At 41.9% G+C, this 24847-nt stretch overlaps 1 protein-coding gene across 1 annotated transcript; it reads left to right on the forward strand.

The window, feature by feature from the left end:
• Positions 1 to 731: 731 nt before the first annotated feature.
• On the forward strand, positions 732 to 24206 carry mtch2 (mitochondrial carrier homolog 2). The gene is made up of 13 exons (XM_070834318.1): positions 732 to 838; positions 1870 to 1954; positions 3067 to 3173; positions 4881 to 4907; positions 5044 to 5100; positions 7189 to 7246; positions 7433 to 7484; positions 7573 to 7632; positions 19553 to 19646; positions 22505 to 22552; positions 22638 to 22705; positions 22783 to 22858; positions 23409 to 24206. The coding sequence occupies exons 1-13, from the start codon at positions 752 to 754 to the stop codon at positions 23493 to 23495; spliced, it is 906 nt and encodes a 301-aa protein (XP_070690419.1). The 5' UTR covers positions 732 to 751; the 3' UTR covers positions 23496 to 24206.
• Positions 24207 to 24847: the final 641 nt, after the last annotated feature.

Raw genomic sequence — 24847 nt, forward strand, 5'->3', positions numbered from 1 at the left:
AATAATAATTCCTTCAGTTTCAACTATGTTTTCGGCCCCCTGGTCACCTGTTTTTTTCCATTTGACATATTTTTCCCAGGCCTACCTGCTCGAGGACTGTGAGGTCCGTACACCTCTTGGTTCTTGGGTACTGGCCCGTTTTCCTCCCTTGCACGTTTTCCCCCACGCAGTTTCAATAGGGTCCTCGCACCGCTTGGTGCTCGGGCCCTAATAATAATTCCTTCAGTTTCAACTATGTTTTCGGCCCCCTGGTCACCTGGTTTTTTTCATTTGACGTATTTTTTCGAGGCCTACCTGCTCGAGGACTGTGAGGTCCGTACACCTCTTGGTTCTTGGGTACTTGCACGTTTTCCTCCCTTGCTCGTTTTCCCCCACACAGTTACAATAGGGTCCTCGCACCGCTTGGTGCTCGGGCCCTAATAATCCACACAGTTTCAACTATGTTTCGAGCACCCTGGTTGGCTGGTTTTTTGCCATGTTGCGTATTTTTCCGAGGCCTACCTGCTCGGGGCCTATGAGGTCCGTACACCTCTTGGTTTCTGGGTACTGGCCCATTTTCCTCCCTTGCACGTTTTTCCCCCACGCAGTTTCAATAGGGTCCTCGCACCGCTTGGTGCTCGGGCCCTAATAAGAACAGGAGTCATTGCCGGGTGCCGACACCGGATGGCGGTACCGTTATAATGAGATAAAATATGGCCTTTATAGGCGAGTCGAACGAGAAGAACTTCCTGTCTCCCCTGTCTCTCCAAAAATGGCGGACACGTGTGGTCAAGTATTGCTGGGATCAGGGCTCACCGTCCTCTCCCACCCTCTGATGTACATTAAAGTCCTGATCCAGGTAAGAGGGTAAAGACATTACTGGTCCAGGGGCTGCTTCAACCGCTGTTTTCTAGCCTAGTCTAGTGGAAATACAGTACAAGTGAACTAACGCTAGACCGAAGAGGAAACTGTCAAACTCCATTGAAAATAGCGTCGTTTAATGACGCCTCTTGGCTCAGTGAGGGGAAATGTGCAGTGTAGAACGTGACCTCAGCATTTTCATGAACATTCAGCAAACGTTCCGATGACAATATAAACCACATAATGTGTCTCCGCCTGTTGTCCCTGTGACCTTCTGTTTCCTCAGTACTGCGTAGTGGGCGGAAGCGACGTGTGTCAGCCACTTCTTAAAGTTATATGATGTGTAGTACCGCTTCGTTAATTCCCTGTGTGTAGAATGTGGAAGAGTCCTGACACATTCCAGAGCCCCTGCACAACTTATGTTTTCTTACACACGAGCTTGAGGCGTCCTAGGTTGGGCGACACTGAGCGGCTACAGAGAGCAGCTAACGCTAGCTAGTTAAGGTCGCAGGTTATTCCTCCCGTGTTGCTGAATTTTAGAACAGTTTCCTGGAGGCTTTATTGCTGGAAAACTGACACACAGTGGCTTCTGTCGAGCTGTTAAACAAGCAGAGGTTTGGGACGAGGTAAAGTTCTTTGTACGCTACCGTACTGTAACGTGATTTTTGACATTTTGTGCCGTCGTGTATCTTCAACAATACATTAGTAGTAACAGTTAGTGTCCGTGGACGTGTCATTCACTGACCGGTGCCCTTTGGCCCACCAAACCAGCCTATCAGTTAACACTAACGTTTGCTAACTAACTAGCTAAGCCAACGTCTTGTAACTTTACTGTCACTCTTGTTTTAAAGGCAAAATAAGTATTTAGTTATATTGTTCAAACCACAACTGACAAAGTGAGTGAAACATTGAGGGAAGTATGACGTTAAGAAGGCAGTAGGAAGAGAGACAGAGCCTGACTTAGTGCTTCTGACACGTAAAGAGCAGTGAAGGCTCACAGCTCCTCACTTTCACTCTGTGTGTTGTCAGGTAGGACACGAGCCGCTCCCTCCATCCCTGGGCAGGAATCTGTTTGGCAGACAAGTCTACCAGCTGCCTGGACTGTTTGCATATGGTGAGTCTGTTTCGGAAATGGAGTTTGTAACATTTATTAATTCGCAGTGTCTCACAAAGGCAGAGAGACATGCTGTTAATGTCCCTCTACGGGTATTTAACCTTTACGTTAGTGTGACAACTTGAGCAGTGTCGGCAGTGTTGTGGAAGTGTTCTGAGATCTGACCTGGCCAGATTTGACTTTGACTTTATAAAAAAAAGTGCCTGGGGATATATTTAATCATGAGAACAACTTGTGAGATTAGATTAGATAAATGAGGCACACATTTGAAAGCTTCTTCACTTGGGTTGCTTTCTGCAGATGAGTGGCAATCCCACAGAAAGTGTTTTAAGCAGGTCTCTTGGAACATTTTATTGAATGAATGAATCCACATGGACCACCTACATTTTTTATGCTTCAAATCTATTTTTATTTAGTGCACAGACAGCTGTCACAATCGCACAAATATGCTGCCATTTATATGTTTTGAACTCATTAACCATGTCTACACTGACTGATCCAAGCACCCCCCAAACTTACTAGGTTGGCAAAAACGGTGAATCAGTACATTTCATAAAAGATGGTTCAGTCCTTAGCTTATTGAAGTGTCCTTGGGCAAGACACTGAACCCCAACTTGCTCCTGAAACAGTCTCCTGGGTTCATCGTAGATTCATCCTGCATGAATGGATGAATGTGAATGTAGTGTAAAAAGTGAAAGGCCCTATACAAGTACAGTCCATCCATTTACTATCTAAACTTGATGAAATTCTGTTCTGGTTTTGAGGTACATGTTTTTTGGGATAGTGGTCGATAAATGAAACATTCAGGTTATATTTCAAGCCCCTTGCAAGTTTACTGTATCTGGCCTGGAATAATATTATTATACAAGATGAATAGTGTAAGCCACATAGAGCATTACCCCCCTGTGCAGAAGAAGACTGAAGGGCCTAGGATAGATAGATGCCTAGGATATACAACAAACTGTCCACACCTGGGGCACTGGAGAACCACCGCCAAGCAAAGGCTCATAGCCCCAGTTACCTGACTGAAGTGATAACACATGAGAAGCAGAAGATTTTTTTAAATGCATTTTTTAACTTGTGCTGCTGTGTTTTTTTTCTGAATTTTTCAGCAAAACACATTGTGAAGATTGATGGAAAGGTGGGTCTCTTCAACGGGCTTGGTCCTAGGCTCTGCGCTGGCACCATCGGCACCATTGTGCACAGCAAAGTTGTGCAGGTAAGCGTGAACACATCAAATGCACTATAAAATGATATAATCACACCTACAACTTGTTCTTCACATGAAAGTAATGATGTTGTAAATTGCCTGCTCCAAAAGCTTGCTTGCAAGTGACGGAGAGGGCATTTTGAATGGTCTTTCATTTTAGGTTGTAGAAAGTCCAATGTACAACAGATTTAAGTGTTTCCCGCAGGTTGAGAATTTACTTCAATCAACTTCAATCAATCAGTCTTTATTTATATAGCGCCAATTCATAACAGCGTTATCTCAAGACGCTTTCCATAAAGATCAGGTCTAGACCAAACTCTTTAATTAGAGAGAGACCCAACGATTCAGCAATTCAACATTAAGGATTCAAGAATCCCCACATGAGCAAGCATCAGATATTATATTAGACAACAATAGCAGGGAAAACTCAGGAACAGGTAGAAACCTGGAACAGAAGCAGGCTCAGAGGTGAGCGGCTTTCGGTCAAGGTCCTTGTTGCTGTGTTGACTTGTGGTTGTGGGTTGCGTAGCATGTGACTTGATGGTGTGATGTATGACAGGCAGGTTCCAGCCAAACCAGTCAAACAAAGGTGTATGAATAGCTCATGTTTATTTTTTGCCAGCAGCTGTGCTAAAATGCGCGAGTTTTATTTTGTGCCACTAGAAGCTATTTAGCGCATCACAGGCACAAGAAGAGCTTTTGACATCTGTTTGCACACAGTTGTAGATGTCAAATTACATTGAAGAAAATGCTTTAAGACCATGGTAACCAACTTTTTAATTTAGTTTGGACTGGGTATCTGTGTTTTTTGACAGTTTTAGCTTATCACAAATATATCAGTATTAGTGTGCTGCTTGATTATAAGTGCAGGACAGAAATGCCAAAGAATTAGTTGAAGTTGTTTGAATGTTCAGAAACATTGTCTCAATTACATTTCTCAGCAGAGAGCACTGACAAGCTTCATTTAATCTCCCTTTCAGTACATATAAACACTTTTTTTTATAAGGACCCCATAGATTACATAAAAAGTTGTGATCTAGATATTATCTATTCATCCATTGTCTATGTTGCTTATCCTTAAGCGTCGCAGGAGTCCCCAGAGCCAATCCCAGCTGACATTGGGCCAGAGGCGAGGTACATCGCCAGTTAATCACAGGGTAGACGCATAGTCATAGTCACACTACGAGTGGTTTGGAGTCACCAAATAACCGAACCTGCATGTCTATGGACTGTGGGAGGGAGCCGGAGTATCTGGTGAAAACCCACGCGAGCACGGAAGAACAAGCAAACTCAACTGGGGAGGGATTTTTAACACCATAGACGACAAGAGGTTTGTCTTGGAAGTGGAGAAACACTTTAGCCTGCTGTGAGTAGACTACAGCACAACAAAGAAGTAAATGCCTACTCGAAACACAATTTAAAAAGGACAAAATAAGAACCATAGACTGGGTACACCCTCGAATGGCCCCCAGTCAATCGTGGGTCAATTTAGAGTCACCAGTAACCTTAACCTGCATGTTGAACTGTGGGAGGAAGCCGGAGAACCCAAAGAAAACAAGCAGAAATGGGCGAACATGCAAACTCAACACAGAGTCTCCAAGATGAAACTGTAAACCAGCTGGCTGGCAGATCTGAACCTGCCTGGAAACTTCTTGCTGTGAGGCAACAGTGCTAACCACCGCACCTCTGTAATTTTAAACTCTACTTTTTTTACAGAAATGTCAGGAACAAGGCACGTCTCAGGTAAGAGTTGTTTTTTGATTGTTTTAACTATTACAGATTAGGTATCAACAGAATGTTTTGTACATTGAATAATAATTGAAAATACATTAAATACAATGTCCAAAGATGAAGATGGATTACGTTTGTCTCTGTCTAGGTACTAGGTGGTCAGCAGAAAGCTGTGGACGGCTCCCTACAACACGTTGTTAATGAGGTACAGCACTTTATTACTACACCTCGCTTCACCCAATTATATTTTTGATTATATTAGACACTCTACTTTTACAAATGTTCTATCTGTTCAGGATACACCGCTGATCTAAAATTTCACTTGCCTGCCAGTTTGTCCGAAGTTTGCTTTTCTGGTGTCTGAAGTTATCAAACATCCATTTCTGAATAAAGGCAGAGAGATGTTGCAAAATCATGATTGATATTATAACCTGCTCAGTTTTTACAAGAGGGTAAGAAAAACTGGAAACGCAGTGAGATATTGTTTTTAAAGATCACTCTCTGACATACCTGGCTGAGCTGTAATCAATTCTTTTAAAGGAGGGATTTACAGTTTTTCAGGTCTTTCACACAACACAGCTACCTTCCAGCTTCCTGTTACAGCTTCCCATGTAACTGATAAAGGACAAAATCCACAGTTCAATATGAAAGTGCAATGCAGATTTTATCTGAAGCTCATATTGGACTCAAACCTGATGCTTTTTTTTTTTGTCCAGTTGTTTGTAGGAGAAATGAAAGGTGAACAGAAGACTGACATATCATCACCCTTTAAGTTGATATGTTGAACTTGTTAGTAAACCTACTTTTATCTAAATCCAGCGACTGAAGAGCAACATGATCATTAATCTGGAGAGTTGTTTATATTTTTCGCTCTATTTTTAGACTCCTGTGGGAAATATTTGGCCTTTGAGCTGCTAAATGCTCCACTATGTTCACCAGCTAATCTGTGTCTGTCTGCTGTTGGCTGTTAAGAAGGCACTGTACAGTAGCTTTATTTGGTTTTTATTCCACTGTGAGAAAAAATTAGTTGAAACTCACTATAAACGCTTGTAAAGCAGAGGGGAGCTTCACTTCACTGATTCACTGTAGCTTCAGACTGTCACGCCATTTCACACATTGTTATTGTAAAATATCTGTAGTGCTCACTTCAACTTTGTAGACAAGCATTTTACAACAGTTCAGTGTTCAGTTTATTATAGTATATAATTATTTAACTATTATAGTTAGTGAGAAAAAAAAAATTGAAATAAAAGTAGCTTGGCTAGCAGCCGACCTCCTTCTGTCTAGCTGCGGTTCTGAGGTCTCTGGGAAATGTTTGACTGAAAAGTGCTCTAAATTTCATTTTGTGGAATTCTCAAGTCAATTTTAAGCTGTTCACTTTTAAAAACTTTATTTCAACCATGTATTTAGTATTCTCAAATTCATGTATAAAATTGACCTCCCTAACAGCCCCAATGTGGCACTAATCATGCAGTAATCGTGTAATGTTCCAGCATATGATGTGTTGACCACACTATGAAAATGTCATGTGAATCCAATCATAATTGTAACAAAAGGATTACTTCTTGTTGCCAGAAGGTGGTGCAATGACAGTGGCTGCTAATGATGAATGAATTTTGGGCAGATTGGACAATTAAGTTACAGCAACTTCCTTTGACATGGATATTCAGTGTCTCGCCACAGCCACGCTGTTAGTTTTGCGCAGACCTTCAACAACTTTTCATAGTATGTCATGTATGACCTAGATTGAGGTGGATCAGATTAACATCCTTGGACTAGTTTGTTCATTTTACAGCCCTTCCAAATGGCCAAAAGTAGACCAAAATTTCACATATAATTCAAAATGGCCAACTTTATGTTGGGTTTGGGTGATGACACCAAGGGCTTTTTTAAGTCTGGACATGGTCCCTATGCCTACCGAAATGTAGATGTCACTGAGACATGCTCTCCAGCTGGATGGCTCAATTCTACTCTTTCCAGTGTTCCATATCATCATATACCCACATAGATAGATAGAAATGCTTTTATTTTATTGATCCCGGGGGAAATTCTGGGCTGCAACAGGCTGCCGCTCCGCACAGCATCGGAAGTAATTACCAATAGTTTATTGTATTGTATAATTTTGGACACATTAAACTCTGGAAAGGCTCGGCCTCCTCCAGCCTACATTATCCACCGCCCCAGATGAAGTCTTGAGATAACTTTTGTCATGAATTGGCCCTATATAAGTAAGAACTGACCACTGAGACTGTGATAACTGCACATCACTGATTGTTTTCTGCTTTTCCTACAGACAACCAAAGAGATGATCGCTCGTTCCTGTGCCACCGTTGTCACACATCCCTTTCACGGTATGTCATTAATGTCTGACCACAACTTTCAGATTGATTTAACTGCCAAACTACAACATTATGCATGTGATATTTTGTAGAGGTTTCAGTTGTGATACATTTGAAATGTTTGGATGAATCTGGCAAATCTGTGTGGCAAGACACTAGTCTGCATGTCAAGTATTTTTTCCTCAACTTGTTTTTCAGTGATTACTTTGCGATGTATGGTCCAGTTTATTGGGAGAGAAACAAAATTCAGGTAAAGTTTTAGTGTTTTAGACACAAACCTCAATGAGAAGAACCATGAAAGTAGGTTTAAACTTAAAAATCTTTTCTTCTGTTCTCAGTGGGGTGTTTGACTCCATCTTTACAGTCTACAGAGATGAAGGGATATTGGGCTTTTTTGCGTAAGTTTGACTCTTCTTGTCTTTTCTCTTTAGTTTTTGGCATCAGCTTTTATATCACTGAAAGGTAAAGTACTGCAATAATTTTGTTGTTTTGATATAGTATTCATATATTTATCAAAAGACTTTGCATTCTAAAGTTTGCATGAATGTAATCAACAAGTTGTCTCGTATTGGGATTCTGTGTAATTTATTTATGGAATCCTGTTAGAGTTGACTCATCTGTAAAAAAAACAACAATTAGCGCATTCAGTGACCTACTGATGACCACTTCATAAGTCCGACTGCCACCAGTGAAACTGCTCATAGGTGACTTTTTTTTTGGGTCTGGGCCTTGGTTTAGCACAGAGTGGCGCACTCAGCAAATACCTATCATAATTTGAAGAATGATTATTCTGTAGTAATCTCATGTTTAAGGGGATAATTGTGTTTTGCCTGGGTGTCATAAAATTAATAACTAATTAATTAATGACTTGATTAATTCAAGCCCTGAAAATTACCTTTGACCTACATGTACCAAAGACCTTGATGATGTTGTTTTGTGAAAATTAAGAGTGTTAGTCAAACAGCGTTGCTGTGGTGGCACTACTTCTACCTCAAACTGGTCAGCAAGGCCTTAAGGCTGATGTGACATTGTAAAGTATTTGAATCTTTATTGAAGGGTGTGACCCTGACAACACTGTGAGGTGGCATGCTCACCATGGTGGAAGATGCTGTTGTAAGTCAACCCCACTCATTCTGAAATTTCACGTTTGACAAGAGGCCTGACCCATAGACATCTACAGACTACTTTTGAGTCATAGTCACAGCACCAAGTGTTGGTAACAGGAAATGAAATGTCTGAAAATGTGGAAAAAAAGCCTGTTCTTGAAACATCACCTTGGGAGCCTAGCCTTGACTCTGTTTCTCTTCATATACAGCATCTTATCCAGAAAGACATTACAGCCCTCCACCAACTTCCAACTTAAGTCTCCTATCTCTTATAACATTAACCGGGATGAAAGATCGGCAGTTAAATCTTTAGCGAACAATCCTTATATTATTATTATTATTATTATTATTATTATTAAACCGGCTGGCAAAGGTGTACAAATATGTATTCAGGTTAAGATGAATTATATGTTGGAATCAGACAGCTAAGAGATAGGAAATATTATATCCCTTTACCTTTGCCTTTTCAACCTGAGACTCAGCCTATGGTTAGGGAAAAGATAACGCAGCTGTATGAGGAAGGCTGTATTTCAGCGAAACCGACTTATTCGTCAGGTACTATCTCACCTCATCCTAGACTGTTTTATTTGCTCCCTAAGACGCATAAACCCCCAGAATCATGGACTGTTCCCTCCGGCCAACCCTATTGTCAGCGATTGTGGCTCTGAATCATACCGTATAACTGAATATATAGATTACTTTTTAAATCCCTTGTCTCAAAAACAAGCAAGTTATGTGAAGGACACATATGATTTTATAGATAAATTGAGAGATAGGTGTGTTCCCAAACATACTTTTGTTTTTTCTATAGATGTCACTATACTAATATCAACACAGATTTAGGACTACAGGCAGTACAACGAGCCTCTCGCCCAGATCATGCAGTTGTGTTCAAAATAATAGCAGTGTGTTTAAAAAAAGTGAGTAAAGCTCAAAATCCTTATAATAGCTTTTATTTCCATACACGCAAATGCATTGGGAGCACTGCACATTCTATTCCAAATCAAAACATGAAGAAAAATGCATCAAATTTTTTTGTTACTTTACAGAAAGTGAAGAAAAAGGAATATTAAGCTGTTCACAAAAATAGCAGTGTCTGTATTTTTCTTTACAAACTCAAACATTTACTGTAAAAACTGAAGATTTAGCTTTCCTGTGAATCACTGAACTAATATTTAGTTGTATAACCCCTGTTTCTGAGAACTGCTTCACATCTGTGTTGCATGGAGTCAACCAACTTCTGACACTTGTGAACAGGTATTCCAGCCCAGGACGATTGGACTACATTCCACAATTCCTCTGCATTTCTTGGTTTTGCCTCTGAAACAGCATTTTTGATGTCACCCCACAAGTTTTCTATTGGATTAAGGTACGGGGATTGGGCTGGCCACTCCATAACGTTAATGTTGTTGGTCTGGAACCAAGATGCTGCTCGCTTACTGGTGTGATTGGGGTTGTTGTCTTGTTGAAACACCCATTTCAAGGGCATTTCCTCTTTGGCATAAGGCACCATGACCTCTTCAAATATTTTGATGTATTCAAACTTATCCATGATCCCTGGTATGCGATAAATAGGCCCGACACCACAGTATGAGAGACATCCCCATATCATGATGCCACCATGCTTCACTGTCTTCACAGTGTACTGTGACTTCAATTCAGTGTTTGGGGGTCGGCTGACAAACTGTCTGCGGCCCCTAGACCCAAAAAGAACAATCTTGCTTTCATCAGTCCACAAAATGTTGCACCATTTCTCTTTAGGCCAGTCAATGTGTTCTTTGGCAAATTGTAACCTCTTCAGCACATGTCGTTTTTGCAACAATGGGACTTTGCGGGGGCTTCTTGCCGGTAGCTTGACTTCACATAGCCGTTCTAATTGTTCCAGTACTCACAGGTAACTTTAGACCTTATTTGATCTCCCTGGAGCTGATCATTGGCTGAGTCTTTGCCATTTTGGCTATTCTTCCATCCATTCGAATGGTAGTTTTCCGTTTTCTTACACGTCTTTCTGGTTTTGGTTGCCATTTTAAAGCATTTGAGATCATTTTAGCTGAGCAGCCAATCATTTTCTGCTCTTCTTTGTGTTTTCCCTTCTACAATCAACTTTTTAATTAAAGTACGCTGTTCTTCCCAACAATGTCTGGAACGACCCATTTTACTTATTTTCATAGATAAATGCCCTATAACCAGCATGTACAACATTTACTGCCTTTGTTCTTAAAAGGGCCACCTGTTTGACACCTGTTTTTTCACAGAATGAATGACCTCACTAATTGAACTCCAAACTGCTATTAATTCAATTCAATTTTTTCAATTCAATTTATTTGTATAGCCCAATATCACAACAGAGTGTCTCATAGTGCTTTACAAAGTTCACTGAAATAAACAAATGTAAGCGAACAAACAATCTAATAAAGAGTCCAGCAGTCGATGAGGCCAATAGATCTGTCGGAGGCATCACCTGCCCTTTATGACCCTCCTTCTTCGGGAAGGAAAAACTCAAAAAACCCAGTGGGAAAAGAGAAACCTCCGGGAGCACCACAATGAAGGAGAGATCCAGCTCCCAAGGACGGACAGGCTGTAGCCTTGGTCAGATGCACATCCATTGGCTGATGGAGAACCACATCAGCGGGATCAGGATCCATAGGAACCAGGGAACCACATCAGCAGAACCAGGACCAGGATCCACAGGAACCAGAGAACCACATCAGCGGGACCGGGACCAGGATCCACAGGAACCAGAGAACCAGAGAACCACATCAGCAGGGCCAGGACCAGGATCCACAGGATCAACCGGAACCTGAGAGATGAGAAAGCACAGAAAAGCTCCAGGGAAGATAGCAAGTTAGAGGCAGACATTTGACTGACATGAGACATAACGATGGAGAGGAAGAGGAGGATAGAGAATAGAGGAGCCCAGTGCACCATAGGAGTCCCCCGGCAGTCTAAGCCTATAGCAGCATAACTAGGGGCTGGTCTAAGACCTGAGTCAGCCCTTAAATATATGCTTTGTCAAAAAGGAAGGTTTTTAGTCTACTCTTAAATGTAGAGAGGGTGTCTGACCCCCGAACCCAAACTGGAAGGAGCTTCCACAGGAGAGGAGCCTGATAGCTGAAGGCTCTGCCTCCTGCACTACTTTTGGAGACTTTGGGAACCACCAGTAGGCCTGCATTCTGGGAGCGCAGTGCTCTAGTGGGGTAGTGCGGTACTATAAGCTCTTTAAGATATGATGGGGCCTGACCCTTAAGAGCCTTGTAGGTGAGGAGAAGGATTTTAAACTCTATTCTAGATTTTACTGGAAGCCAATGAAGAGAAGCCAGTACAGGAGAAATGTGGCAGCAGCGTTCTGGACCAGCTGGAGAGTCTTTAACGACTTATTGGGGCAGCCTGATAATAATGAGTTACAATAGTCCAACCTAGAAGTGACAAATGCATGGACCAATTTTTCTGCATCAACAGTGGATATGATGGGCCTGATTTTAGCAATATTACGTAGATGGAAAAAGGCTCCCAGACTCCCAGATTCCTCACAGTGGAGCTGGAGGCCAGATTAATGCCGTCCAGAGCAGTTATGGTAGTAGAAAAGCTGTCTCTGAGGTGTCTGGGGCCAAGCAAAATAACTTCAGTTTTATCTGAATTTAGCAGCAGAAAGTTGCTGCTCATCCAGGACTTTATGTCCTTAAGGCAGATTTGAAGTTTAGCCAACTGATTGTGTTCATCTGGCTTTATTGATAAATATAATTGTGTATCATCTGCATAACAGTGGAAATTAATGGAGTGCTTCCTGATAATATTACCCAGAGGAAGCATATATAAGATAAGGAGTATTGGTCCAAGCACTGAACCTTGTGGAACTCCATGTCTAACCTTAGTGTGGACAGAGGATTCATTGTTAATATGTACAAACTGAAATCGATCTAATAAATAGGACTTAAACCAGCTTAATGCAGTTCCTTTTATACCAATGAACTGTTCCAGTCTCTGTAACAGGATGTGATGGTCAATGGTGTCGAAAGCAGCACTCTAACAAGACCAGGACAGAGAGGAGTCCTCTGTCTGATGCCATAAGGAGGTCGTTTGTAACCTTCACCAGTGCTGTCTCTGTGCTGTGGTTCGCTCTATAACCTGACTGAAAATCCTCAAATAGACTATTAGAGTGTAGAAAATTACACAGCTGATTAGCTACAACTTTCTCCAGGATCTTGGAGAGAAAGGGAAGGTTGGATATAGGTCTATAGTTAGCTAACACACCTGAATCAAGAGTAGGCTTTTTCAGGAGAGGTTTAATTACTGCTACTTTATAGGACTGTGGTACATAGCCTGTTAGTAAAGACTGATTTGTCATATCCAGTAAGGACGTGTTAATTAGGGGCAGGACCTCTTTAAGTAGTCCAGTAGGAATGGGGTCTAGGAGACATGTTGACGGTCTAGATGAGGAGATTATTGAGGTCAATTCAGCAAGATCAATTGGAGAAAAACAGTCCAAGTACACATCGGGTGTAACAGCTGTTTCTATGGTTCCTAGGTTTGAAGTTGGACCAGACCCTGTTGAGGGCAGGAGGTGCTGAATTTTGTCCCTAATAGAATTTTATCATTAAAGAAGCTCATGAAGTCGTTACTGCTGAGCTCTAAGGGAACACAAGGATCAATAGAGGTCTGGCTCCTTGTCAGCCTAGCTATTGTGCTAAAAAGGAATCTAGGGTTGCTTTTATTTTCTTCTATTAATGAGGAGTAGTAGGCGGCTCTGGCATTACAGAGGGCCTTTTTTATAGGTTTTAAGACCAAATTGCCAGATTAAACGGGATTCTTCCACTTTGGTGGCCCGCCATGTCCTTTCTAGCCTTCGTGAGTGTTGCTTAAGCTCACGTGTCTGGGAGTTATACCAGGGAGCTTGTCTCTTGTCTTTAATTCTCTTCTTTTTAGAGGGGCAATAGAGTCTAGTGTCATTCGCAGTGAACCTGCAGTACTATCGACCAGATATTATTTTGAACACGGCCCTTTTAATTAATGATTCAATAACACAGAATCAGGAGCATGCATGTCATGACTGTTGGATCTGTTGGTTTTCTATTACTCTATCAGTTTACTTCCGGCGCTGTCTCGGACGGCTGCCTGCCAGAGTCGCTCCAAGTCGTCTTGTCTTTTTTCCTACTTTTTATTCTATATTTAACTTATTCTTAGGCTCTTTTTACTTAAAACAGATAGTTAAACTGTTTTACTGGCTGAATCATGTGGCTCAAAGCGCGTGTCTGGTCGTTTTTCTGGCTGCTGGGGTACTTTTCTCGAGCGTGGCCCCGGTCCTGGTGGAGCAGCGCCAGGGCTCCATTGTTTACACAAGGGACCAGCTGATGGAGCTACGACGCAGCGGCCTGGACGGTCAGGGACATGAAATCCCCAAAGAACTGCGGAGGAAGTACCGAGGCTGCAGAGCCGGGAGGAGACGATGGCAAAGGAAGAGGAGATACCGGCCGTATCTTCCTTCCATTGTTATGGGGAACGTAAGATCGTTGGTGAACAAAATGGACGAGCTAACAGCACTCACAAGGAGCGACAGTGTGTTTCGTGAGGGGTCGGTCTTGTGCTTCACGGAGACATGGCTGCACGACAACATATCGGACTCTGTTGTGATGGACTCGGACTCTGATGCCAGTGACGTCATCACATCTGTGACCGCGAGATTACAAACTCTGCACCCCAGTGCCTTCATTGCCATCTCTGGGGATTTTAACCACGTTACCTTGGCATCAACACTGCCCACCTTCACGCAGTTTGTGGACTGTAAAACCAGGGACAACAAAACAATAGACCTTATGTATGCTAATATTAAGGACGCATACAGCGCCACAGCTCTACCTCCACTTGGCAGAGCTGACCATAACATACTGCATTTAAAGCCACGCTACATTCCTGCAGTCCAGCGGCAACCTGTGACCACCAGAACTGTTTGGCGGTGGTCACAGGAAGCAGAAGAGACTCTCCAGGGATGTTTTGAGGTGACCAACTGGGATGTTCTCTGTGACGCGCAGGGGGAGGACATTGAAGGACTCACAGAGTGCATCAACTTCTGCACAAATAACATCATCCCCACTAAGACTGTGCGCTGTTACCCGAACAACAAACCCTGGGTAACCAAGGACATCAAGGCAACACTGAACAGGAAGAAGGCTGCATTCAGGAGTGGAGACAAAGAGGAGCTGAAGAGGGTGCAGAGTGAACTGAAGGTGAAGATCTCAGAGGGGAAGGACTGTTACAGGAAGAAGCTGGAGAACAAGCTCCAGCAAAACAACATGAGGGAGGTGTGGAGTGGGTTGAGCACCATCACTGGTCATGGTAAGAAGGATGACCAGATGATGGAAGGAGACCTACAGGAGGCCAATCAGCTAAACCTGTTTTTCAACAGGTTTGACGATGCAGCCTCTGCCCACCCTCCCCCCAGCTCCTCTCATGACTCTTCCCCCACTGCTCACTCACTTAGCACCTCTTCAACCATCCCCCTCCCCCCATCACCCTCCTCTGGTGCCCCCTCCCCTGCACCCTCCTTACACCATGTCTCCCCAACGCCTCCACTATCACCTCAGCCCTGGTGCCCCCCTCCATCGCTGGGGCTCTCTACCATCACCATCTCTGTGGAGGATGTGAGAGGAGAGTTCAGTCGCTGTCATCCAGGAAAGGCTGCAGGTCCGGACAGCCTCAGCCCCAGAGTCCTGAAAGGATGTGCCACTCAACTGTGGGATTTTCCAGCACATCTTCACCTTGAGCCTGAGCCGGATGGTTGTCCCCGACCGGTGGAAAACTTCATGCCTGGTTCCTGTGCCCAAGAAGAAGCATCCCAACACGCACAGTGACTACAGACCAGTGGCCCTGACGTCACATGTCATGAAGTCACTGGAGAGGCTCCTCCTGAAGCACCTCCGCACAGTCGTTGGACCATCGCTGGACCCCCTGCAGTTTGCGTACCAGCCCCATATTGGAGTGGAGGATGCCATCATCTATCTGCTGCACAGAGTTTATTCTCACCTGGAGGAGGCAGGCAGCACTGTGAGAGTCATGTTCTTTGACTTCTCCAGTGCGTTCAACACCATCCGACCTGCCCTCCTCGGCAACAAACTTTTGGACATGCAGGTGGATGCTCCACTGGTGGCCTGGATTACCAACTACCTCACAGGCCGCCCACAGTATGTGAGGCTGTGGGACATCACGTCGGACACCATTGTGAGCAGCATGGGGGCGCCTCAGGGGACGGTCCTGTCTCCCTTTGTGTTCACACTCTACACCTCAGACTTCAGGTTCCGCACACAGTCCTGCCACTTGCAGAAGTTCTCGGACGACTCTGCCATCGTGGGCTGTATCAGCAGGGACCAGGAGGCTGAGTACAGGAGTGTGGTGGACAGGTTTGTGGAGTGGTGTGGACTGAACCATCTGCAGCTCAACATCACCAAGACAAAGGAGCTGGTGGTGGACTTCAGGAAGCAGAGGACCTGTCCAAACCCCATCACCATCAACGGATCAGAGGTGGACATCGTGGAGGACTACAAGTACCTCGGTGTCCACATAGACAATAAACTGGACTGGTCTAGAAACACCCACGCCGTCTACAAGAAAGGTCAGAGCCGACTGTACTTCCTCAGGAGGCTGAGATCTTTCAATGTCTGCAGGACCATGCTGCAGATGTTCTATCATTCTGTGGTAGCCAGCGTCATCTTCTACGCTGTAGTGTGCTGGGGCAGCAGACTGAAGACAGCTGACGCCAACAGACTCAACAAGCTCATCAGGAGAGCTGGTTCTGTCCTGGGAGTCGAGTTTGAGTCTGTGGTGGAGGTGTCTGAGAGGAGGATGCTGAAGAAGCTGCTCAGCATCATGGACAACACCTCCCACCCCCTGCACTCCACACTGATAGCCTGTCAGAGTACCTTCAGTCGTCGACTCAGACCACCAAGGTGCACCACAGAACGCCACAGGAGGTCTTTCCTACCTGTGGCTATTAGACTGTATAACGCCTCCTCCACCAGCAGGAGGGACACGTAACGGACTCATTCAGCAGAATCATGTGCAATAACCGTAAAGGTCATTCCCTTTCACTTTGTCTCCCGTTTTGCAGTTTGCACTTTGCACATATCTTATTTAATTTAATTGTCTATTCTGTACAGTTTCACTTACTTTGCACACTTCACCTCACACACTATGACACTTCTCACAAATTTGTACTTTTCAATCTGTACTTTTTGTTTTAAAAAAGGGACAGACTATTTAATTGTATTTTATTGTGTCTAAGTTTCTCTTCAATTTTGTATTTTAATATTTTGTGTTGTTGTGACGACGTCTGTATCGCACTCTGGCACAACAATTTCCTCCGGGATAAATAAAGGCGGTCTTATTCTTATTCTTACACCTACTAGTAAATTATTTGCCATGTAGAAATATAATTTCTACCAAAAACAGTGATTGATCTGGTTAGTGATGTTGGACTGCTATTATTTTGAACACAACTGTATATTGTTAGAGCTTTTGAGATTAATTTAACATAATTTAATGGAGAATGTTACTCCCCATCATATGCTGACCTATGTCTAGCGGACTGGGAAACCTTTGCTTTTTTTTTAAAGTGCTCTAAATTGCTTTCACTGTGTCTGAGATACCTGGATGACATTTTTGGCCTTTGGTCCCATTCTCCATCGGAATTTGAGGACTTCATTGATGTATTGTGAATAATCACCATCCAAAAGTCGGCCATATTAGATTTTTTTTGGATATTTTTGACAATAAATTAGCGAACTAGATCCAACTCAAAGTAATTAATTGTGTAGAAAATACCTTAACAATGTTCAGTTGTTCAAAGCTTGACCTTTCATCGAATGGCGTGGCTGTGGCAACACAGCGAATTTCAATGTCTCACCATGAAACAGGGAACTGTTTTGTAATTCGACTATACTTTGTCATACCTGTCCTAGCAATAGGAAATGACATGTTTTACACTTCAAATGTGGTCAGAAAAGCCTCAAGGCCTTGAAAATGCTTCAGTGTGAAGATGGTGTGTTTTCATCAAACAGTGTTGGCAGGACGCCGTAGCAAATTTTGATGTTTTGGATTAACAAAGAAACTTTTGTAACTCGACTCCATACGGTCAGATCTTTTACAGATGTCACATATTTGACGATAGTCCAGGCCTGAAGACATGTACGGGTCAATTTTGAATTACAGTAATAGTGCCAAAAAGCCATTGCGACACATTTTTCGCCCTTCAACAGGAAGCTTCCTTTGGGGACTAGACATGGTTTAAAACTCTGTAATCTGAGGTGGTGCCAAGTTTACTATGGTGTAGTCTGATGTGGTTCTTGGGCCTCACAGAGGATAAAATTATTATTAATTAACATTTGTTTGTTTAATTTGTCATTTGTTTAATTGATGTTTATCAACACATAGTATGGTTTGGGTCTAAAAATAATGTCTAGTTAATTACAATGTTTCATCATAAATTCACTGTTCCTTTAAATTTCAGAATTTCATGTTGTCCAATTTTATATCAAACACACACGTCATTCCAGCCGACATAAATAAATGTTACCATAAGATATGTTACCATATCTAAGTTTATACTTAGCCAGCAGTTCAAATTTGAATCTGTCACCCACTCTGGCCCAGAGATGCTTTTAACTACGGTTTCTGCAAAGGTTTTTGCTTTTGAGTGCTTTTCTCTCCTCTCTCTTCCTCCTACTAACCTACACATGTGGTACCACAGACTTTCAAATCAAATCTCAATAGTGCTTCCCGTTTCCATTGTTCAAGTCTTGCAGGCTTGTCCACCATTTAACCTCTTGCATGACATATTCACTCATGTGACTACATCTGCCATCTTGCCTTCTCCTCCTCACCTTGCCCTCTCTCTTAATATCTCTTTCACACTGTGGTTTGCCTCTGTGTGGAGGGAAACCCCCAACTTGGGCCAGAGACTAAGTGTCAATCTTCTCCGTCCAGGCTCTACGTTTTTCAAATTGTCAAAAACCAAAGAGTCAATCTTCCAAACAGGCACCGGGAGACTTCAGAGTTCAGCACAGTAGAGATTTATTGTCGACAACAAAGCCCGAGATCTGAACAAGACAAAAACTTTCTGTTCAGTTCTGACTAAACAATGCACGGGTTGCATCTTTTATATCCCATAATCAGCGGAATGATCTCATCTGCCTGACCCCTCACATCTGTCCCCAGCAAATTAAAGTGTACCACGTTTTACAAGGACTTTGTCCCTCTGAACTTAATTTGACCCGATCACTTTGTCTTACTTGGGGAATTTCCACTGGGAAGTTATTCTTTTTTTTTTTATTCATCCTATAGCACCTCCTGTTGACAACTTCTCCTCAATAATTTTTTTTAAAAACAATGCTTTCACTTCAATTTACACCATTAGGTTCAGGTTTCTTCTTACTACAAATTTAAAATTAGATATTTAAAACGGAGTATAAAATGTGATATCTGGTTACATTTTGTTTACATTGTTTCATGCTTGTTGATGGGTTACATTTTCTATTCCCTTGGTTATTTGATCAACACTCCTGTCATACTAACAATCGTGTTACATAGCTGTATCAGTTCCTACTACATCGTAATCAACACATATCCCTTTATAGGGCACTCATTGAAATACTTAGAAATTCAAAATTTAAACCACATTACTGGTGGTCATTACAAGACTTTTTTACTTTTGTGAAGTATTGTAAGTAAGTGAATATTATGGTGAAAATCAAGGTCAGTGAAGTTACCATATATGGTTTGTTGCCGGTCTGTCATGTAGCCTGATTGTTGCTGATTGGCTTGGAGAACTCCCGTAGTTCCAGTGTCTCATGGTGAGGCAAGGGGCGGCATTTTGAGCTCGCACTTAAGTTACCAAATATGGTCTCAGAGCCCAATAAAGGGTTATCATCATATGATATGATATATGACAGCTGACTGACTCCTAATACCACCGCCTGACGACAGTGGGTATCAACTCACTGGAGGGCTGCCCATATATGACCCGTATATGACCATATTTCACATTTACTTGGTTACTGAATTGGTGAGACTAATCTCAGACATGGATGTAACTGCAACTTGACAGGTTTGTGGAGGCAGATGGTAATTCTGTGCTTTTACAATGGTGGTCTTATTTTCAGCATGTTTATTATATTACTCAGTGTTGTAATCAGCAATTAAATAGTTTTCTGTGTCTTTTTTTCAGTGGTTTGATTCCACGCCTGCTCGGTGACATCCTGTCTCTGTGGATTTGTAACCTGTTGGCTCACCTCATCAATACATACGCCATAGATGACTCGGTATGTCAGTTCCTTTAAAGTTAAGGCATCTGTATTCTGTACATGGATCTGCTTTAAGGACTGAATTGACCTGAAATACACCTGTGAGGAGACTACATATACAGAAACGTTAAAACGATAAAATGGAAATAGAAGTGACAGTAGAATACATAGAATGCATAATATTAGATGAGAGAGAAAACCCATTGAATAATGGTTTAAATAAATACAAAGTTAAAGTCGAAAAATATAATTCTCACAATACATAGAATCCAGCTAAATACAATATTATGTAAGAACCATATTAGGCACTATTGATAAGACTAAAGCAAAGTTATTTCTTCTAAAAACTTATGACAAAATTTCACACAAATAGAGTAGAATAGGATGGAATTATCAAGTGATAACATTTTCTATCACTTGATAAGGCAACCACGTTTTTAAAATTTTGTAGCTTCTTGGTGGCAACATGCAGCATTGTCTACTAACATGGCTGCAACTTTGTGTTCTATCACAAGCAGCTTTATTGGCCAAGTATGTGAACACATCAAAGGTATTTCACTCAACTTAACCACTGATTAACATACAACACAACAAGAACAACAAAGCTTAACAAAGTCAAATTTAACCAATTTTATTTATCTATCCCTATATCACAAATCAAACATTTTCCCTAAGGGACACAATCTGTACAGTAAACAACAACCCTAACCCTAACCCTCTATTCTTAGACCCTCGACTCAGATGAGAAACAATTCCTTCAAAGTCTTTACTACCTATGCAGCATTATGAGTCTTGACAGACTCACACTTTTAAAATCTAAACTGCAACTTGACGGTTTGGCGGAGGGTTTCACAATAATCAATCAATCTTTATTTATATAGCGCCAATTCACAACAGCGTTATCTCAAGACGCTTTACATAAAGAGCAGGTCTAGACCAAACTCTTTAATTAGAGAGAGACCCAACGATTCAGGAATTCAAAACTAAGGATTCAAGAATTCCCACATGAGCAAGCATCAGATATTATATTGAGCAACAGTGGCAAGGAAAACCTTGAACCAACCAACGTACTAGCAGTGACTAATGTGACTAAAAGATTAGCAGTATGATATTATTGAAAAACATGATGAGTGGCTGACGATCCGCAGCAGTGATTCATGAAGCAGAGAACCACATCAGCAGGACCAGGATCCACAGGAACCTGAGAGATGAGAAAGCACAGAAAGGCTCCGAGGAAGATAGTAAGTTAGTGGCAGACATTTGGCTGACATGAGACATAATGATGGAGAGGAAGAGGAGGATAGAGAATAGAGAGGAGCTCAGTGCACCATAGGAGTCCCCCGGCAGTCTGAGCCTATAGCAGCATAACTAGGGGCTGGTCTAAGGCCTGATCCAGCCCTTAACTATATGCCTTGTCAAAACGGAAGGTTTTTAGTCTACTCTTAAATGTAGAGAGGGTGTCTGACCCCTGAACCCAAACTGGAAGGGGGTTCCACAGGAGAGGAGCCTGACAGCTGAAGGCTCTGCCTCCTGAACTACTTTTGGAGACTTTGGGGACCACCAGTGGACCTGCAGTCTGGGAGCGCAGTGCTCCAGTGGGGTAGTACGGTACTATGAGCTCTTTAAGATATGACGGGGCCGGACCCTTAAGAGCCTTGTAGGTGAGGAGAAGGATTTTAAACTCTATTCTAGATTTTACTGGAAGCCAATGAAAAGAAGCCAGTACAGGAGAAATGTGGTCTCTTCTTTTGGTTCTCGTCAGAACACGAGCAGCAGCGTTCTGGACCAACCCGGCAACCTGATAATAATGAGTTACAATAGTCCAACCTAGAAGTGACAAATGCGTGTACTAATTTTTCTGCATCATCTATGGATATGATGGGCCTGATTTTAGCAATATTACGTAGATGGAAAAAGGCAGTTCTAGAAATCTGTTTAATGTGGGAGTTAAAGGACAAATCTTGATCAAATAAGACTCCCAGATTCCTCACAATAAGAGCATTTTGAAACCAGTAGCTTGGCCAGTAATCACTGCAAGCTCAAAAGTAAATTAAAGATATTTGAACAGTAGATGAAATGAGCATAATTTAATTCATTTTGATAATAAAGTAATCCTCCTGTCTAAAATGAGTGCCAAAGTTTTTTTTATAACGGATGAAGGATGAAGTCTCCTCTCTTCAACTGCACAAAACACATCCAGGCACGAAAGCTAGCGGCTTGTTGAGCGAGTGCAAGAGTGTTTTTAGGAGCTTTACAGGAAATGGCCACTTTGAATCTCTGCCCTTGCGTCTTGTGAAACATTAAATCCTGCTGTGGCCTTTTCAGACAAGGTTAAGTATAAAACCTTGAAAAAAAATTAACCTGCAAGTTGCTCCTTAAATAAAGTTAAGTTTTGATGATGTGGTTGTCCAATGTCTGATATACAGATCCAATAAATGTTTGCACAAAACCTACAATGAGGAAGAATCGAGTAACTATACTAAAATATTAAATGTATAACATGTACAAGTCATAAAATCAATTCAATGCAAATTCACCACATACAGTAACTTGTTCTGTTTTATAGGGGGAAACACCAAACTAATTCTGGACCAGTGTAGAAGTCTGTGAAAGTGGGATTAAAAACTATTATAGTCTGTCATCTTTTAAAATCATGATCTAAATTCAAAAGCTGAGTCTTTCTATGGTGAAAGAGTTGAGTCTGATGACGATATCCCCGGCAGTGTGTCACTGACATTGTGTTTGAGCCCTTCCCATTTCAGTCTGCAAATACAGAATTAATCTTCTGCTTGTGCTCCTCTGCTTCTTCTTACTCCTCTTCTGCTTCTTCTGGTTCTTTTTCTGCTTCTGATGCTTCTTCTTCTACCTCATCACAGATGAGTCACACAGGAGAAATCAAGAACTGCTCTCAGGCCGTGACAGGGGTGAGTCTAACGAACATGGCCATCTACAGCAGCGGAACACCGCTCTCTGTGTTTCATAGTATGGCCTTCTCTTCTTCTCTTCCAGTTCTTTGCCAGTATGCTCACATACCCTTTTGTTTTGGTGTCAAACCTCATGGCTGTCAATAATTGCGGGTAAGTTGGCAGATTATTTTGCTGTTGTGCATCCTCATAAGTGTTAGAGCAGACTCATATTTCCACTGTCCTTGCAGGCTGGCTGGAGGCCTGCCCCCCTATGCATCAGTATATCCCACCTGGGTGGACTGCTGGAGGCATCTTAGCAGAGAGGTAGAAAATGCACACCAGACACCTGTGTGACAAACATGAAGTACTGCAGTTGTTTGACTGTTGGCAGTTTTTGTCAGATTTTTGAGAACAATGGAGCTTTACGGGGGAGAAAATAAACATTTATAGATCCTAAGGCAATACTGTACTTGGTGTGATCAATTCATTTTTAGTTGAGGTATTTGGTATTTTTGTAAATTCTTGAATTTCTTTCCGAAACTGAAAAGGAAGGATGCTGTGCACAAGTCAAACAGCTCACCTGGTCTTTTCAAAACGAAGTAGTTTTGATTGATGAATAGTTTGACTAACATACTTCCTATAAATTAAGCTAACATTATATCATAGCCAAAAAATGTTACATTAACGGGGAGGCAACATTGAAACATAATGTATTATGGTACTAAATGAACATAGAGGAAACATGGATTGTTGAAATGTCCTCAGTTCTAGTTGTAGTTATCGTTACAGTGAACAATGCTGAAGATGACTAGCTCTTTGAGTAACAGTAACAGTAACACCTCTACTAAACACTTGTCTCCTCTTTTCATTCCAGGGCAACATGAGCAGAGGCAACAGTTTATTTTTCCGGAAGCTTCCAGCAGGAAAGATGTATGCAGTTGACCAGAAGAGATTTTTTTAAGACCTCGAGCAAACTGAGCTGGACAAAGTTGTGATGATAAAAGGAAAAAAAATAAAAAATCAACATTGCCTGATCAGGGGGTTGGATAGTTGGCATCTAATCTTTTTTGTATACAATTGTTTACGATGAGTTGTTTTTTTTTCTTCTTAACAACGTTCCATCATGAGAAACAAAGTTCCTGGTTAATTTTAAGCAGGTTTTAGTTTATTAACAGAAATGTACAGATTGGATGTGCAGGGTCTTAAGACAACGAGGCGGAGCATAAATGCATTTCTTCTCTTTAAAACCCACATTCTCATGTTGTCAGAGAATCTGTATGAATAATATTATGACAGACTAAAATAAAAGTTCCCCTCCCCTGTTTTTTTTTATAGGTTATCTTTTGAGAATCACCACAAATGACCTTCATGCTCATGATGGGATTTGTTTGTCAGTTTGCATGAGGTAATGTCTAACAATGCACATGGTAATGATCAAGTGGGACCTCGTCATGTGGTATTGCTGTGTTAAATATTGTAAAGCTCACTGCTTGGTGGGCATGTAATGTTAATGAAAAGGGGGAGAAGAGCCCGGAGTGATGGCAAGTCAGGAGGAAGTATTGATGTACAGAGGGAATTTTGAGCTGACCAACCTCTCATGCAGCACTCTGAACAGTGAAGTGTGCTTGTATCAGTTCAGTCTGATTGACCCAAATAAAACCTGCTTTTTTGACCTGGTCTTTCTTTCACGTTATGTGAAATGGTACACACTTCTAGAAACATTGGTACGTTTATATGTAAAATTCATATTTTTAGAATCGGTTTTCAATACAATCTTTGCAATCTTTCAGTCACTGCTGGATTTTCACATGCTGCTACATTCTGGAAAGATTTTACTCTGCATTTTCATACATACCATGAAAATGTCAGAATTGATGGTTAAGGGACAGCTGAAGCACTCAGAGCCCTAGATGACAATAAATTGAATAAATTAATGATTAAGAATAGACTAAGAATAAAAATTGACAGGATGTCCATGTTTGAACCCCCTTTGTAAGGGAGTTCTTGTCCATAAGTAAGTTGTGGAGGAGGTACTTCACAATATATAACCATGTTCTTGTAACTGATGGGAGACGGTGGGTTTAAAAAAACAAAAAAACAAAAGGGACCTCCACTGCTCCTCAAGTGTTGATCCTCTGCTTAACTGCTTATTGCCCAGCTTGTCACTGCTGCTGCATTCTGACTGGCCAGCTCCTTTATTAGTGGGCCGCTTGCAAGCAAGGCCCACTACTATTATTCTCCATACTTATTTTTATTTCTTCCGTATGATTTTTTGCCACGCTACTCGAGTTGCTATGAGTTTTCTAAGACATC

The sequence above is a fragment of the Pempheris klunzingeri genome, chromosome 1 (genome assembly GCF_042242105.1).
Source record: "Pempheris klunzingeri isolate RE-2024b chromosome 1, fPemKlu1.hap1, whole genome shotgun sequence".
Lineage (NCBI taxonomy): Eukaryota > Metazoa > Chordata > Actinopteri > Acropomatiformes > Pempheridae > Pempheris > Pempheris klunzingeri.

Excerpts from the sequence above, each read along its gene's own strand:
- mtch2 (XM_070834318.1), top strand. The coding sequence starts at position 752 with ATGGCGGACACGTGTGGTCAAGTATTGCTGGGATCAGGGCTCACCGTC. Across the intron at positions 839-1,869 it reads ACATTAAAGTCCTGATCCAG|GTAGGACACGAGCCGCTCCC; the intron begins GTAAGAGGGTAA and ends GTGTGTTGTCAG. Across the intron at positions 19,647-22,504 it reads CATACGCCATAGATGACTCG|ATGAGTCACACAGGAGAAAT; the intron begins GTATGTCAGTTC and ends ACCTCATCACAG.